Source organism: Ornithorhynchus anatinus, chromosome X1 (genome assembly GCF_004115215.2).
Source record: "Ornithorhynchus anatinus isolate Pmale09 chromosome X1, mOrnAna1.pri.v4, whole genome shotgun sequence".
NCBI classification, from domain to species: domain Eukaryota; kingdom Metazoa; phylum Chordata; class Mammalia; order Monotremata; family Ornithorhynchidae; genus Ornithorhynchus; species Ornithorhynchus anatinus.
In genome coordinates, this window is record NC_041749.1 from 28,324,199 (window position 1) to 28,337,004 (window position 12,806).

Consider the following 12,806-nt stretch of genomic DNA (forward strand, 5'->3'; position numbering starts at 1 on the left):
CAGAGTTACAGTGTCGATGGTCTGTCCTAGGAGGGAAGCTTTGATTCTAAGTTTGTATTTGGGCAGCGATTAAGACATATGCAGTTCTGCCAATAAGATTTCTAGGGATGTATTGACTCTGCTTTGATTGTGATCTCTTACAGGGCTAGGGATCATGTCTAATTCTCACCTATGTATTTTTTTCCCCAGCATTTATTGCAGTGCTCTGCATACAGATGCATAATAAATGCTCTTACTTCCCCTCCTCCTCCTCTTCCTCCTCCTATTCCAGAATCAATAGCCCAGCAGTGGCCCTCTAGCAGTCAAAGGTAAAATGAAGTTCATACAACATAGAAATGGCTAATGCCTTAGAATTTTCCATTCTGGACAAAGTGGCAATTTGCAGTGTTGCTCAAAATGAATGTGTTAATCTAATTTTCTTACCTTGACTACTACTCTCCAGCTATCAGGCACAGTCCTTGGTACCTAGTAAGTGTTCAACACCATTATTATTAGCCGAAAACAATAAGTTACTAGGGCACTGCTATCTTGGGGGAACTCCCAACAGAAAATTTTTGGTCCTTCCACTTGCCTCTTGCTTCTAGATTAAGCAATTTCTTTTTCCTTTTGTAGTTGTGCCATCGAGTCCAACCATGGCCTCCTCCACAAGCCTCCCCTCTAACTGCAGCAGTTCCTCGGGGATCTTCTCCTTTTCACCAGCCAACATGGTCTCAGCAGTGAAACAGAAGAGCGCATTTGCTCCTGTAGTGAGACCACAGACTTCTCCTCCTCCTACCTGCACCAGCACCAATGGCAACAGCCTGCAAGGTAAATGTCACCGGTTCTTTTTGGTTCTGCCCAGCCTGCCTCAGTCTGATCTCCAAATCCTTGAGCTCACATACCTAGTACTCGAGAGGAACACAATTTCCTAAACTCTGGCTGAAAGGAATGGGTCTTGGTGAGCCTGCCTGGTAGACTCCCCCTCATCTCTTATGTCTTTCTATAAATGTTAAGCTTCTTCCCCGTCCTCTCCTCCCTCGTGCTAACGAAAGCATTTGGTAACACCCTTTTCTAACGTCATTGATACTGTTAAATCAAGATTCTACCACTTTGTAGGTGCAGATTCAGTGTTTAATATAATAGTAATATATCCGTTTACTAATACCATCCTTTTTCTTTTCTCCTCTTTTATTCCCGTTGTCGCCATTATCAGACCAGTCTTTTGTGGACTCTAGCAAGTACTCCACTGCAGGGTCTCTCCAGGGACTGGCCTTCTCCTGAAGTACGTCACTAAACTTTCCCTTCCTTTTTTGCCTTTGTCATAGTGTACGTGTACAGAATCCTACCCACTCAGGAAAGGAAACTGGCTAAAATGGTGTTTGCAGAACATGGTGCAGCTCTTGGTTTTGGGTGTCTGTGGCAAAGACCTTTCCAAACCAAGTTAAGAGTTCTCCCTCCCACCCACCTCCACTTCTTATCTTATTTTGCCAAAGGGCAAAGACTAAGCCAATACCACAGCTGCCATGTCCTCAAACCTCCCTAGGACCGTTGAACACCTGAGTCTACCTTGCCCCTTTCTGATCCCATGTTAGCTTGGAGTGCTCCTCTCTCTTCCCAAAGCTCTGCACTACCATTCAGTGCTCATCCTCTAGAGGAAAGGCAGACTAAGGGGTGAGGTTTCCATCAGGTTACGGGTTTTGTCAGGGGGTGGTCTGCCCTTTTTATTTGTCCTTTAGACAGAGCCTTCCTTCATCCTGCCTCCTGGATTGATTCTACAGCATGTTTCTATGTAGCTGTGGGGCAGGCTACTCACAGAACGCTGTTCCTTTCTTGACACACCTGAAGAGAGGACAATAGTGTTACCTTCCTCTCTGGCATGCAGGTACTTACCCTGTCTTTAATAAGCCCAGGGATGATAGTCTCAAAATTCTTACCTTAAACCACCAAATCCACTCTATCTCTTGGCATATCTGAATTCCATTACTCAACTTGGATTGGTAATTCTTTTGCTTTGTTTCAAAAGAGTCGAGTTTCTTAAAGGGGGTAGGGGAGAGAATCTTTCTCCAGGATTTTAGTCCAGAAATCATTTTTCATTACATAAGATGTGTACATCCACAGAAGAGATTGAATCCATTCATAAAAGCCAGATTTTCTTGAACTAAAGGTAATGCCAGGTTGCACTTAGTGTATTTTAACTGGAAAGCATGGGTGTAGCCCTTAAGCTAAAGCACGTTGTAATGGGTTTTTAATAATGATATAAGGAGAGGAGAAATTTACCATTCCTGAGCTGTCACTCAAAAACCTCATGAAACACAGATCTGACGTCAGACACAAAGTAGAACAAGGCTTTTAATCGACAGCTGAGCAGCAGCTCATGGAAAAAATGCTGATTTTTAAATTCAGTACTTATGATAATTTGACACTATAGACCACTGCTCCAACTAAAGAAGGTTTTTCTCTTACTGAATTGAAGTGATGGGTACACTGGCAACTCCCCAGTTATGCATGGAGAATTGAGGGAGGACAGCAGAAGGGAAACCAAGCAGCCAGAGGCTCTTTAAACATTAACTTTATTTTTATTTTAAAACCTCATGGACTTTAAGAATCCCTACCCAGACTTGTAAAATGTTATTGTAACATGGCTGTAGATCAGAGGGTGCAATTGGACACTGTGGATTGGCTACCACCGCAGTTCCACCCAGGCCTTTTAATGCCCAGAAAATGTCCTGAATCCTCTCTCCCTCCCGCTGCCCTCCACTTTTGTTTAGCAACTGGGTTTCATAAGAGCTAAACAAGGCACCAAGAGTCAGTGCACTTCTGGAGCAGAGCTGTGGTTCTTAATGGAATTAAGACATTTGGTCTTTGGCCTGGTGCCTCAGGACACACAGCCCAACACTGCTATAATCATTCAAAAATACACCGCCTGTTGTGTCTAATTGCTAAAATGAGCAAACCATGTATCTAAGCAGATGGCCTCTTCCTGCTTGAGCTTTGGGTGACATCAAAAGCCAACCAAATTTCTCTCAGAGCTAAGGTTTCAGGAAGGCCAGAACAGGGTATTGTCAAAGATATAGCCATGCTGTACCATGGGCTGTGCTTATTTGGAGATGGGGTAGAGAAACTTGAAATCCTCTGCCATCTTAGATATCTTCAACTCAGGACAGACCTTCCCCTCATCTGCTAGCCAAGGTTATCCAAAGAGGGGCATATAAAATGGCCAGAGTTCAGTCAGTGGCATTTATTGAACACTTAGTGTGTACGGAGCACCATATTAAGTCTTGGGAGAATAGACTATAACACATCCGGTAGACATGTTCCCTGTCCACAGAGAGTCCACGTTTCATTCCATTTATTCTATTGTCTGGAAAGGGGAGAAATATGTGATATCCACGTCACTTCCTGCTTCTTTATTCTAATGTCCTAGACCATTATTTAGCCTCCGACTGTCTCTCCTGCCCCTTTGTCCCCAACCAAAAACTGTTTTTCATCAATTACATTTTAGGAATAGTGAGAGACATTGAGCCTCCCCTTTTTGCCATTCATAGTTTTGCCCTTCCTTTTATTTCTATTATTTCAAAAGAAGGCTTCAATTCTGGAACTCTGTGGTCCTTGATCTCAATGTCAAACTAAGGCAAAATCATCCCCATTGGGTAACCCAAGCATTGTGATGAACCAAACCTAGAGCAAGGCCCTGGAGCTGGCTTGCAGCCTCAGGCTACATGCTAAAGCAGTGAAGCAGGTCCACAGAGCTTTGGGCAGCAGTTTGAGAGTTGTCAGTGCCATCTCCATTATGCACATGGGACATATCTCTTCTTAAAGGGCAAATTAGGCACACCCCAAATCAAGTGGACCCAGTGACTCCACAGAGGTTCCTCCATCTGATTTCAGTTGCTGGGAGATCCTAGCAAATATTCTTCCTGGGTGAGAAATCTCCAATTCACTCTGCTTCCTAACACATCTCCAGATTTCAGCATCTGAAGTTCACTAATCCCAGTCAAAAGCAGCCAATTCAGGGTGAGTCAGAAGCTACCCAAATCTCTCTTTTGCTAGGGTTGGAACACACACAGTTTTTGCCCCCGAGAGGCCACTAGAAGTTAGAGCCCCATTAGACCACAGATACTTATGCATATGGACAAACACCAAACATGCTGCATGTGGAAGTACAGGACACTTTTAATTCAGAACATCCCATTTGCTGAGAGCCAACTCCCTTGAAAACAGGGGAATGAGGGCATTAGAACACGGCCTGGGCCCAGCCAGTTTTGGCTTTGCATGCAGGACGCAATCCTATGGGCTCAAACCCTGTGGGAATATGGGCCAAGCCCAGCCCATATAATGCACTAAAAGCAGTTGCTCCTGCTCTGGATCAGAGCTTGTGGGATTGTAGAAATAACACCTCAACAACTCTAAGAAAGCTGTGCACACACCACTAGAATTCATCCCAATTCAATAAATAACTCTGCCAGACCGAAGGAAAATATTGTACTTTTTTGTGCATTTTGAAAAGGAAACACGTCTTCACACAGCATATGGGATTCATTACTAGCAGGAAGTTGGGCAGGACAAAAATATCCATAGATTCAAGAGGAGTTTGGATACATTCATGGATGAGTGGTTCATAATGGGAGAATGTAAGGGAGCAGAAGGGAATGAGTTAGAGATGTTAGGTGGTACATCCCTAAACACATAAATCAGTGTCAAGGAGGACAAGTATCACATGGTTGCTGCAGTCGTCCTCTTTGCTACTGCTGGAGACAGAATTCTTGGCTTTTGGGACCATTGGTTTGACCCAGTAATGACATTTATTTTGCTCTTATATTGTAATCGTAAACTACATATTAATTTTCCCTCCACTCTCCTTAATCCCACTGAGCTGCAGGAAGCCAAACAAACAGGTAGCAAATTGTGTGGGTTCCTGTTTCTTCTGGTTTCATTTGTTAAATTTACTAGAGCCAATTCTGTTCCTGATTAGCCTTATAATTCTTGCACATATGGTTGGATTTGGGAAGAAAACAATTCACTCTTCACCTCCCTCCTGCCTCTCCCAAATCTGAACATCTTTCTCTTTGCCTCAGTTCTTATCAAATGATTGCAGTTGTAATTAAAAATAAGGGAGCATTTCAGCCCATCACCAGCTGAGTTCTTCCTTGAGACGTGTCTGGCCAAGATGCTGTGAGATGGCAGCTCTTCCCTCTATCAATATAATAATAATAATAATAATGTTGGTATTTGTTAAGCGCTTACTATGTGCCGAGCACTGTTCTAAGCGCTGGGGTAGACATAGGGGAATCAGGTTGTCCCACGTTGGGCTCACAGTCTTGATCCCCATTTTACAGATGAGGGAACTGAGGCACAGAGAAGTTAAGTGACTTGCCCACAGTCACACAGCCGACAAGTGGCAGAGCTGGGATTCGAACTCATGAGCCCTGACTCCAAAGCCCATGCTCAAGCTAAGGAATTGTGTTAGTGTGGTGTCCTTGTGTGAATTACCACATGCCCCACATTGGCAAGTTTGGGTGTCATGCAGTATTGTTGAAATGTTTCACGTCTTACCCACCCACCCCTCGTACCCTCAGCCACATCATTAATCTTCAGGATTGCACAAGGAAATTTGGCCAGAATACAAGTCTACAGAGAGGTTACCTTAACTGAGCTAGCAAACTCACTGAGAGGTGAAATGTCTTGGATAAAGCGACTGAACCTACCTCCAGGTTCAGAGGTCCAGAGGCTGTTTCCAAAATGATTCAATGTTGAATTTAGCAAAGACTCAGTGCTGAAAACCCAGTGGAGCAGGATTCAGGGGAGAGATTTCTTTCTTTATGTGGACTCCAAGAAGCCACACTAGCCCCTCTTGATTCCAGTTTAGGATAGGAGTGACTATGGGGACACCATTATGAGTATATGCCTCAAGCCTGGAAGGGTGGGCATGGTCAAGGTCAGCACCCATTTGAAAATTTGTGGGGTCTGAGTTTCAAACTGATGTCAGACCTTTTGGGGGGTTTAGGTTTGTCTCCAGTTGGCAAGAGACAACTTCCTGTTTCTAAGAAAAAAGGCTTAGGGAGGCTTATGAAAAAAGACTCCAGGAGCTCTTGGACTCCAAGCAGCTCTTGCAAAACAACATTTGGATGATTTACGTGTAAATGAATCAGAAACATGTGGATTGAATTTCCCTGAAAATACATATGGGTTTAAAAATTAACGGAAAAAGTGTCTGGCAAAATACATTTGAGGGCTTTATTGAATCTTAAAGAAAAAAAAAGGAAAAAAAAAGAAAAAATGGAAAGGAAGCTTGAGGCCTGAGCCTTCACTCTCCCAAAGCTTAGGCATGGGCCTTGACTAAGAAGCTAAGAGAAGGACACAGTGACCGTCTCCTGGAGGCTAATCATGGCAGATTATGTGTTTCTGACAGTCAGTACTGGTCCAAACCCATCTCCCACTTTGGGGACTCATTCTGGCAGCCAGAAGCCTCAATCTGACTTGGGGCCTCATTCCCTCCTCTCTCCTGGTACTCTCCATTTTCCACTAACCCTGTCAAGCCTCGGAGGCTCAATGTGAGCCGATCCCTCAATGTGGAAAACATCATCATCATTCTTATGAGCAGCCTGAAATTGTGCTCGGTACAAACCAGCCTTCTCTTCCACTCTTTCCCTAAACAAATTTGCCAACAAACTGCAGCAGGGCCCTCCCCTTCCCTAACCACTCCACCTACTCCTTGCCTTTCTCCCCACCCATATGCAGCTCCTCCCAAGCATGAACACGGAATTCAACTTGCCAAAAGGCTGGTTTTAGCCAAACAGTCTCTGTTAATGTACAGAATGCAAGGCATTGTGGCTTTTGTATAAACTGTTGGCAGATGGGATTATGTTGGGTTGTCCTCAGAGGGAACAAATGTGTATTCTTTAAAAAAAAAAAAAACCCTCTCACTATTTTGCAAGACTTTGGGACTCCACTTTGCCAGCGGCATTCAAACTATGCAATTCCTCAGTTATGTTCTAAAATTGAAATCAGATTTTGAGGAGTGTGTAATGTAGTCTGTTTTGTTATAGATAGATGTTCATGTGCTCTCTAATAAAAATATGCAATATGATTCTAAACAAAATCAAATTACAAAACTGAAGAACGGGGGATCTAAATATTCAAATATTTGTTTCTCCTTGGTGAAAGGTTTTGAAGCAAACTGACTTTTCTTCTTGTCTTTTAACAGCGATATCTGGCATGATTGTTCCTCCCATGTGAAAGAATTGCCTTGAAGAATTTTATTAATGAAGAGGTTGGATTCTGCTACGGAGAGAAATCTGATACAAGTCCCAGAGTGGAACTTTTAACTCAGGCCTTTTTAAGAGGAATCACAATAACTGCGGATTTTTAAACAAGCAAAATCACTGACCTTGCAAATACTGAAATTGGAAGGCATCTGCTAGTGCAGGGTGTTGGTTCAAGTTGTACATCCCAAGTATTTGGGAGCTATATTTATTCTGTTGATAAAGAAAAATCCACTTTTTCTTTTTTTTAAGCTTGATTTAACTCAACAATCATTTGTCTTTTCTAAATCGTAAAGCTATATACAAGGGACACTATAAATAAAGCTCCATGTTTTAATTTATGATGTTTTAAAGCTGTGTAACGGGAGAATGAAGTGGTGACATTTAATGGTTTTGGTTTTTTGTTTTTTTTTTTAGAAAATAAAAGCTTGTATGGGACAGAATAGAAAAGCCAGTTAGTTTTTTTTTCTAGATGATAAGGGTCGGCTCTTATGCCTTACGCATATCCAATGGTGATTTGCTCGTGCAGTGCATTTTCAGTATCTAACTTCACGTGCCACCCCTTAGGAGTACAAGCTTATTTGGGGGAGGAAATGTAGGTGATCTTTCTTTGGTAATGTTGTCTTAATTAAGTAATCGTGTAAATAACGCAGCCTGAAAAGTGAAGTGATGTAAATGATCACATTTTCCCTTCCACTCCCAACCCAGTGCCTCTGGATAGACTGCTGGAACTGTATAATTCAACCTGGCAAAGTTTTGTTTTTGCTAATCTTCTCCAGTCGGTGGCCTCACTGGAGTTCAGTGTCACTGCACCCATGCGTGCAAATCTCCTTGAGATTCATGGATCATGGTCAAGGCTCAGAACTCTAGGCTCGACATTTTCCGTTTAAGCCCCAAAACAGCCTCCCTCTTCGATTTTCTCACAGTTGAGACTTGCCCAAACTCAATTTGGAACCCGCCACATTGCCTAGCTGTAGGCAATGCCTAGCATTGCCTAGAAGTACCTGGCACAGAAGCAAAGTAGGTATTTTGTCCGTGGCCGAGGAGGTTGGTTCCCAGGTTAACCAACCCTCCAGCTGGTATCATAAATAGGTTGAGCAACAGGTTAAATGCTTCAATGAAATAGCAAATGGAAAAAAAAGAAACTGGGAAAAAAAAACGAAGGTTGACACCTCCATATCAAAACCCTATGGCTTCTGTTCTACAGGAATTTTGCTATCTGGGAAGTGTTCTTAAAATTAGAAGTCAAAGATGCAGCAAAGCTCTGAGGATGCAGTACCTGATATTTTTCTTTGCTGTTGTGTTTTGTATGTAGTTATAAATACTGTAGATTTTTTTGTGATTTTTTGCCAAAGTTGTTGTTCTATTTATACATTTTAATGTCTTAAGACCGTTTTTTCAATATCACAAAAGATTTTACTGCATATTTTGCAAAAAGAGCTCACTACCTTTAGCTTGCACATACTTGCAAAATTAATTAAAAAAAGCTTTTTGTTTTAAAGGGGATTTTGTAAAATATCCATATAAATAATGTATTTATCTTTGGAATTTGTACATTGCTTTTTCCCTCTGCCCCCATTTATTTTATTGTGTATGTTGGCTATGTGAAAAGTGCTGATTTGTTTGGTCACCTACAGTTGTACTAGCTGTTTAAATGTGATTTTTAAAACATTTCATTTATAGTTCTTTTTAGTATTGTTTTAAACCATGCTTCCATTTTTTTATTTCCACCCAAAAGCCATTGTCTATTTTTGTATTATTTGTAAGTTAAGAAGTTTTTTCCAATATATGGCAAAAAAGTAGCATATTATTCTTGTAGCATTTAGTTCTGTAGATTTAAACAAAAATGTATCCTTTGCTTTTGAGGCTTACAAAAACTAATGCTGTTTTACTCTATTAATATGCATGGAATCTCTCCCCTTTGGAGTGACGCATTTTGTGCATTAAATTCGGGGAGAAACTTCATAGAAATCAATGAAAATACTTTCTTTAAGTCTGCTTGTATATTTCCTGTCTTTCACATAAATATAAACCAGCAGATTGGATGCCTTAACAATGCAAATCATATTCATTTCACTTGTACATTGTACTGTGCACCAGGACTGTCAATCATCACTAACATTCTAAGAAAAAAAAGGAATTGAAAAGCACAAAAGAACTGTTTTGTTACCTTAAGACAATGTAACTTTTTCTAGTCAAGCAAGAAATCATTTACAACAATGCTGCAACTGTGCATGTTCCCTCTATGGATTTTGCAATGGTTTTCACTAGACTGTCACAGTGCGATTTTTATGGGGGTGGGGAGGGAGGGAAAGGACATCAAATTTTTTTTTGCAGTGACCAATAAAGAGAACTGGAAAATGTGTGACATCAAAGTACTGCTTCTCTCTACTCCGAAAGATTGTCCTAATTTACATGATAAGCCAGGAGATGTGTACAATTTAAAGCCATATTTTGTCCAGTGAAACCCTGAGCTGTTCAGGAACTAGCACTCGGTCTCTGATTTAGCCAGTTTGGACACCAACGACAGACTGCGCCCATCTGTCAGCCATGTGCAGTGGTTAGACCTTTTCTTCAAAGTCCAAAGAGCCTTTAAAATGTGTATAATTTGTGTTTTGTTGCAGCTATTTATAAAGGGAGTCCCTGCCCCTTACTACCCATCCCCCAACCCAACCCAGGAAGCTTCTTACACAACCGAAAAGATACCCATTCTTACAGAATATGGCTTTAAGTGGGAAAAACAAAACAAAACAAAAAAAACAGATTTCAGTTTTTAAAAGGTGAAGCTTCTCAATGACTGGATTGCATAAAGGATGCCTATGTCCTCACAGTTGTATTAGGATGCAGCTAAAATGAAGTCATCTCTGTAACTACTTAACCTTTCACCTTCTTATCTAAACCTTTTTGAATAGACACACACTGTACAGTTCTATTGTTAGAGAAACTAACTACTGTAGAGATTGTTATAATTTTTTTGCAGAAATTCAAGCTGTAAAAACTTTTCAACTTTCACAATATTTAATTAAAGTTACTTCCTGTCTGTGAATACAGCTTCTCATTGTGTGTTTATTTCTGTTTCCGGTGCCCAGGAGGCCACAGTTACACTAAATGTGGAAGTGATGTGCTACTCTGATGACTTCGGCCACACTAGATGTTAGAAAGAGTTGCACAGTCCAACCAGTCTGCCTACAATTATGGCTGCCCTAAGCAGCACATTTTCTTTTGTTCAGTGTTTCCTTTGCTTTTTTCCACTTGGTGCTAATGTAGAATGCAAATTGCATATGCAAAGTGAACTGCTGCCCTCTGCTGTCAGCAGCCATATTTATGAACCTTTCTTGGCCTCATGTTGCTTTCCAGTGGCTGGGCACCAAAGGATGGAGGCAGTTTATGAACATTCAGCCACTAACGTGTCAGAGGGAGTCTGCTGTGTCATTTGATTCATGGTCCTCATAATAATAATTATGGAATTCATTAAGCACTCACTAGCCCTGAGCTTAGGGATACACATACCAGACTGACCTTGTGACAGAAGGTGGGACGTTCGGAAGAGGGTGTGTCCGTGGAGTCGCTACCCGTCGGGAATGACTCAGCATTTGAATTAGCAGCTTCGGGGAAGATATGGAATAGTTAGGTCGGACAGTACAGGGCTTACAGTCTATGAAGGAGGGAAAGAAAATATCATGCCCATTTTATAAATGAGGAGACTGAGGTAATGTGACTTGCAAAAGGGCACACAGTAAGCCTATTCATTTCATTCATTCAACTGTATTTATTGAGCACTTACTGTGTGCAGAGCACTGTACTAAGCACTTGGAAAGTACAATTCGGCAACAGATAGAGGCCATCCCTGCCCAACAACGGGCTTTGGCACTGCTGGTAGAGGAACCAAGGTCTCTTGCCTCTGACACCCATGCACTTTCCACTAGGCCCTGCTGTCTTTCAATGGGAGAACATCTAGAAGTGGGAGACCCCAAAATCCTTTTATCCTGCATAAAGCATTCTTTCCCATCCAGTAGAATGGCTGCAATCAACTTTTCTGAAGTCTTCTACAGTGGTGTGAAGAGTTTAATTAATGTCATGAAAAACATTTCCATTTGGGGAAAAGGAAAGCCCTAATTGGTAGGTCACCTCAAAAGGGCTATGGCTGTAATGCTATATCATCATGAGTGGTATTTATTGACCTCCTTACTATGGGCAGAGCACTGTACTAAGTGATTGGGAAAGAAGAATACAGCAGAGTTCGCATACATATTCTCTGCCTTACCGTCTAGAGGGGGAGACAATATAAATAAAAATTATGAAATCCTACTCTAAATCATTCTTGAATCAGAAGGCACATAGAGACTGAAAAGCTGATTTTGTCTTTGCTTCATGGATCTATCTTGAAATTTGTCTTGATTTTGCTTGGAATAGAAATCATAAGATAAAAGTTACATTAAAATATCTTCAAAGACAAGCATACAAAAAGAGTTTCTTCTTTCTTGAACACAAATGTACTGTTTAAACTTAGACCCAAAGCTTTCTTCTACCTATTTGAGTTTCATCCTATCTTCTTATATCCCTCTAAACACTGTTATGCACTGCTTTCCCCATAATATGTTAATACAAAGAGTAAGTCTTAACTGCAATTCATACCGCTTGGTTTTAATAGCAGCATAAGATGGTCCTTTATATTCTAAAAAAAACTCACTGGTTTTTCCAACTCCTTGACTCCACAGTGTCCGAGAATCTTTGGCCTTTTTGCAGCCATAGATGTTCTTGCATTTGTCTCTCAATACACACAATCAGCTTAATGGTACTGAAATAATATACAAAGCAACACAACCACCCTGGGCAGAACACATGAGGAGAGTGGATGGCAGTGAGATACCCAAACAAAGCTGCATGCTTAACTGAAGAGGACCACTGCAAGAAGGGAGAGCTAAGTACACCACTTTAAACCAGTCAGTCACAGTCTCCAACAATGTGACCTAGCAGTGGAAGGTTGGGAGACCACTGCAAACAGACCAGCATGGTGGACAGCAAGCAAGGGAAGAGTTGTTGTCCTTTAGGAAATACTTGGCAAAGCCAAAGTTTTGCCTACCAGGAAGTACATTTAAAATCAGAGACATATTCTGAATTGGTCAAACCCATTAGCATATCAAGCATCTCTAAGTTCATATTGTGGAAGGGATTGTCAATCTCGCATGGGTCGTTTCAGTCACACTGGCCCAAATGGATTGGTTCTTAATGCAAAGGTGACATCGTCAAAAATTCAGGATCAGATAAAACAAAGACCACAAAAAGACAGAGATAGATCTCACTGCCTTTTCTGGGCAAGAATTACATACATCTTATTTCACCTCAACCTTTGCTTTCCCTACATTCCAGGAATAAGATGGCCAGCCATAACATGCCTTCCTGTTTCCAGTCCTCATTTAACTTAAAAAAAACTTATTTGGAGTCACTATGTTATGTCCTTCCCATTGGACCAATTTAGCAATTTCTTTAAAATGTCTGTATATAGTAATAGTGCTATTTATTAAGCGTTTACTTTGTGCAAAGCAAGATAATCTGGTTGGATCC

General features: G+C 41.2%; 1 protein-coding gene and 1 long non-coding RNA gene across 2 annotated transcripts in view; one reads left to right on the forward strand and one right to left on the reverse strand.

Annotated features, from left to right (window-relative positions):
• Positions 1-10,287, forward strand: part of EBF1 (EBF transcription factor 1) — a 346,244-nt gene extending 335,957 nt beyond the window's left edge. Inside the window, 2 exon segments of the mRNA XM_029051049.2 lie at positions 613-807; positions 7,184-10,287. Coding sequence (XP_028906882.1) covers positions 613-807; positions 7,184-7,215 — 227 coding nt within the window. The 3' untranslated portion in view covers positions 7,216-10,287.
• LOC114806479 overlaps positions 1-12,806 on the reverse strand; it is a 206,449-nt gene that overhangs the window by 114,652 nt on the left and 78,991 nt on the right. The window lies entirely within an intron of this gene.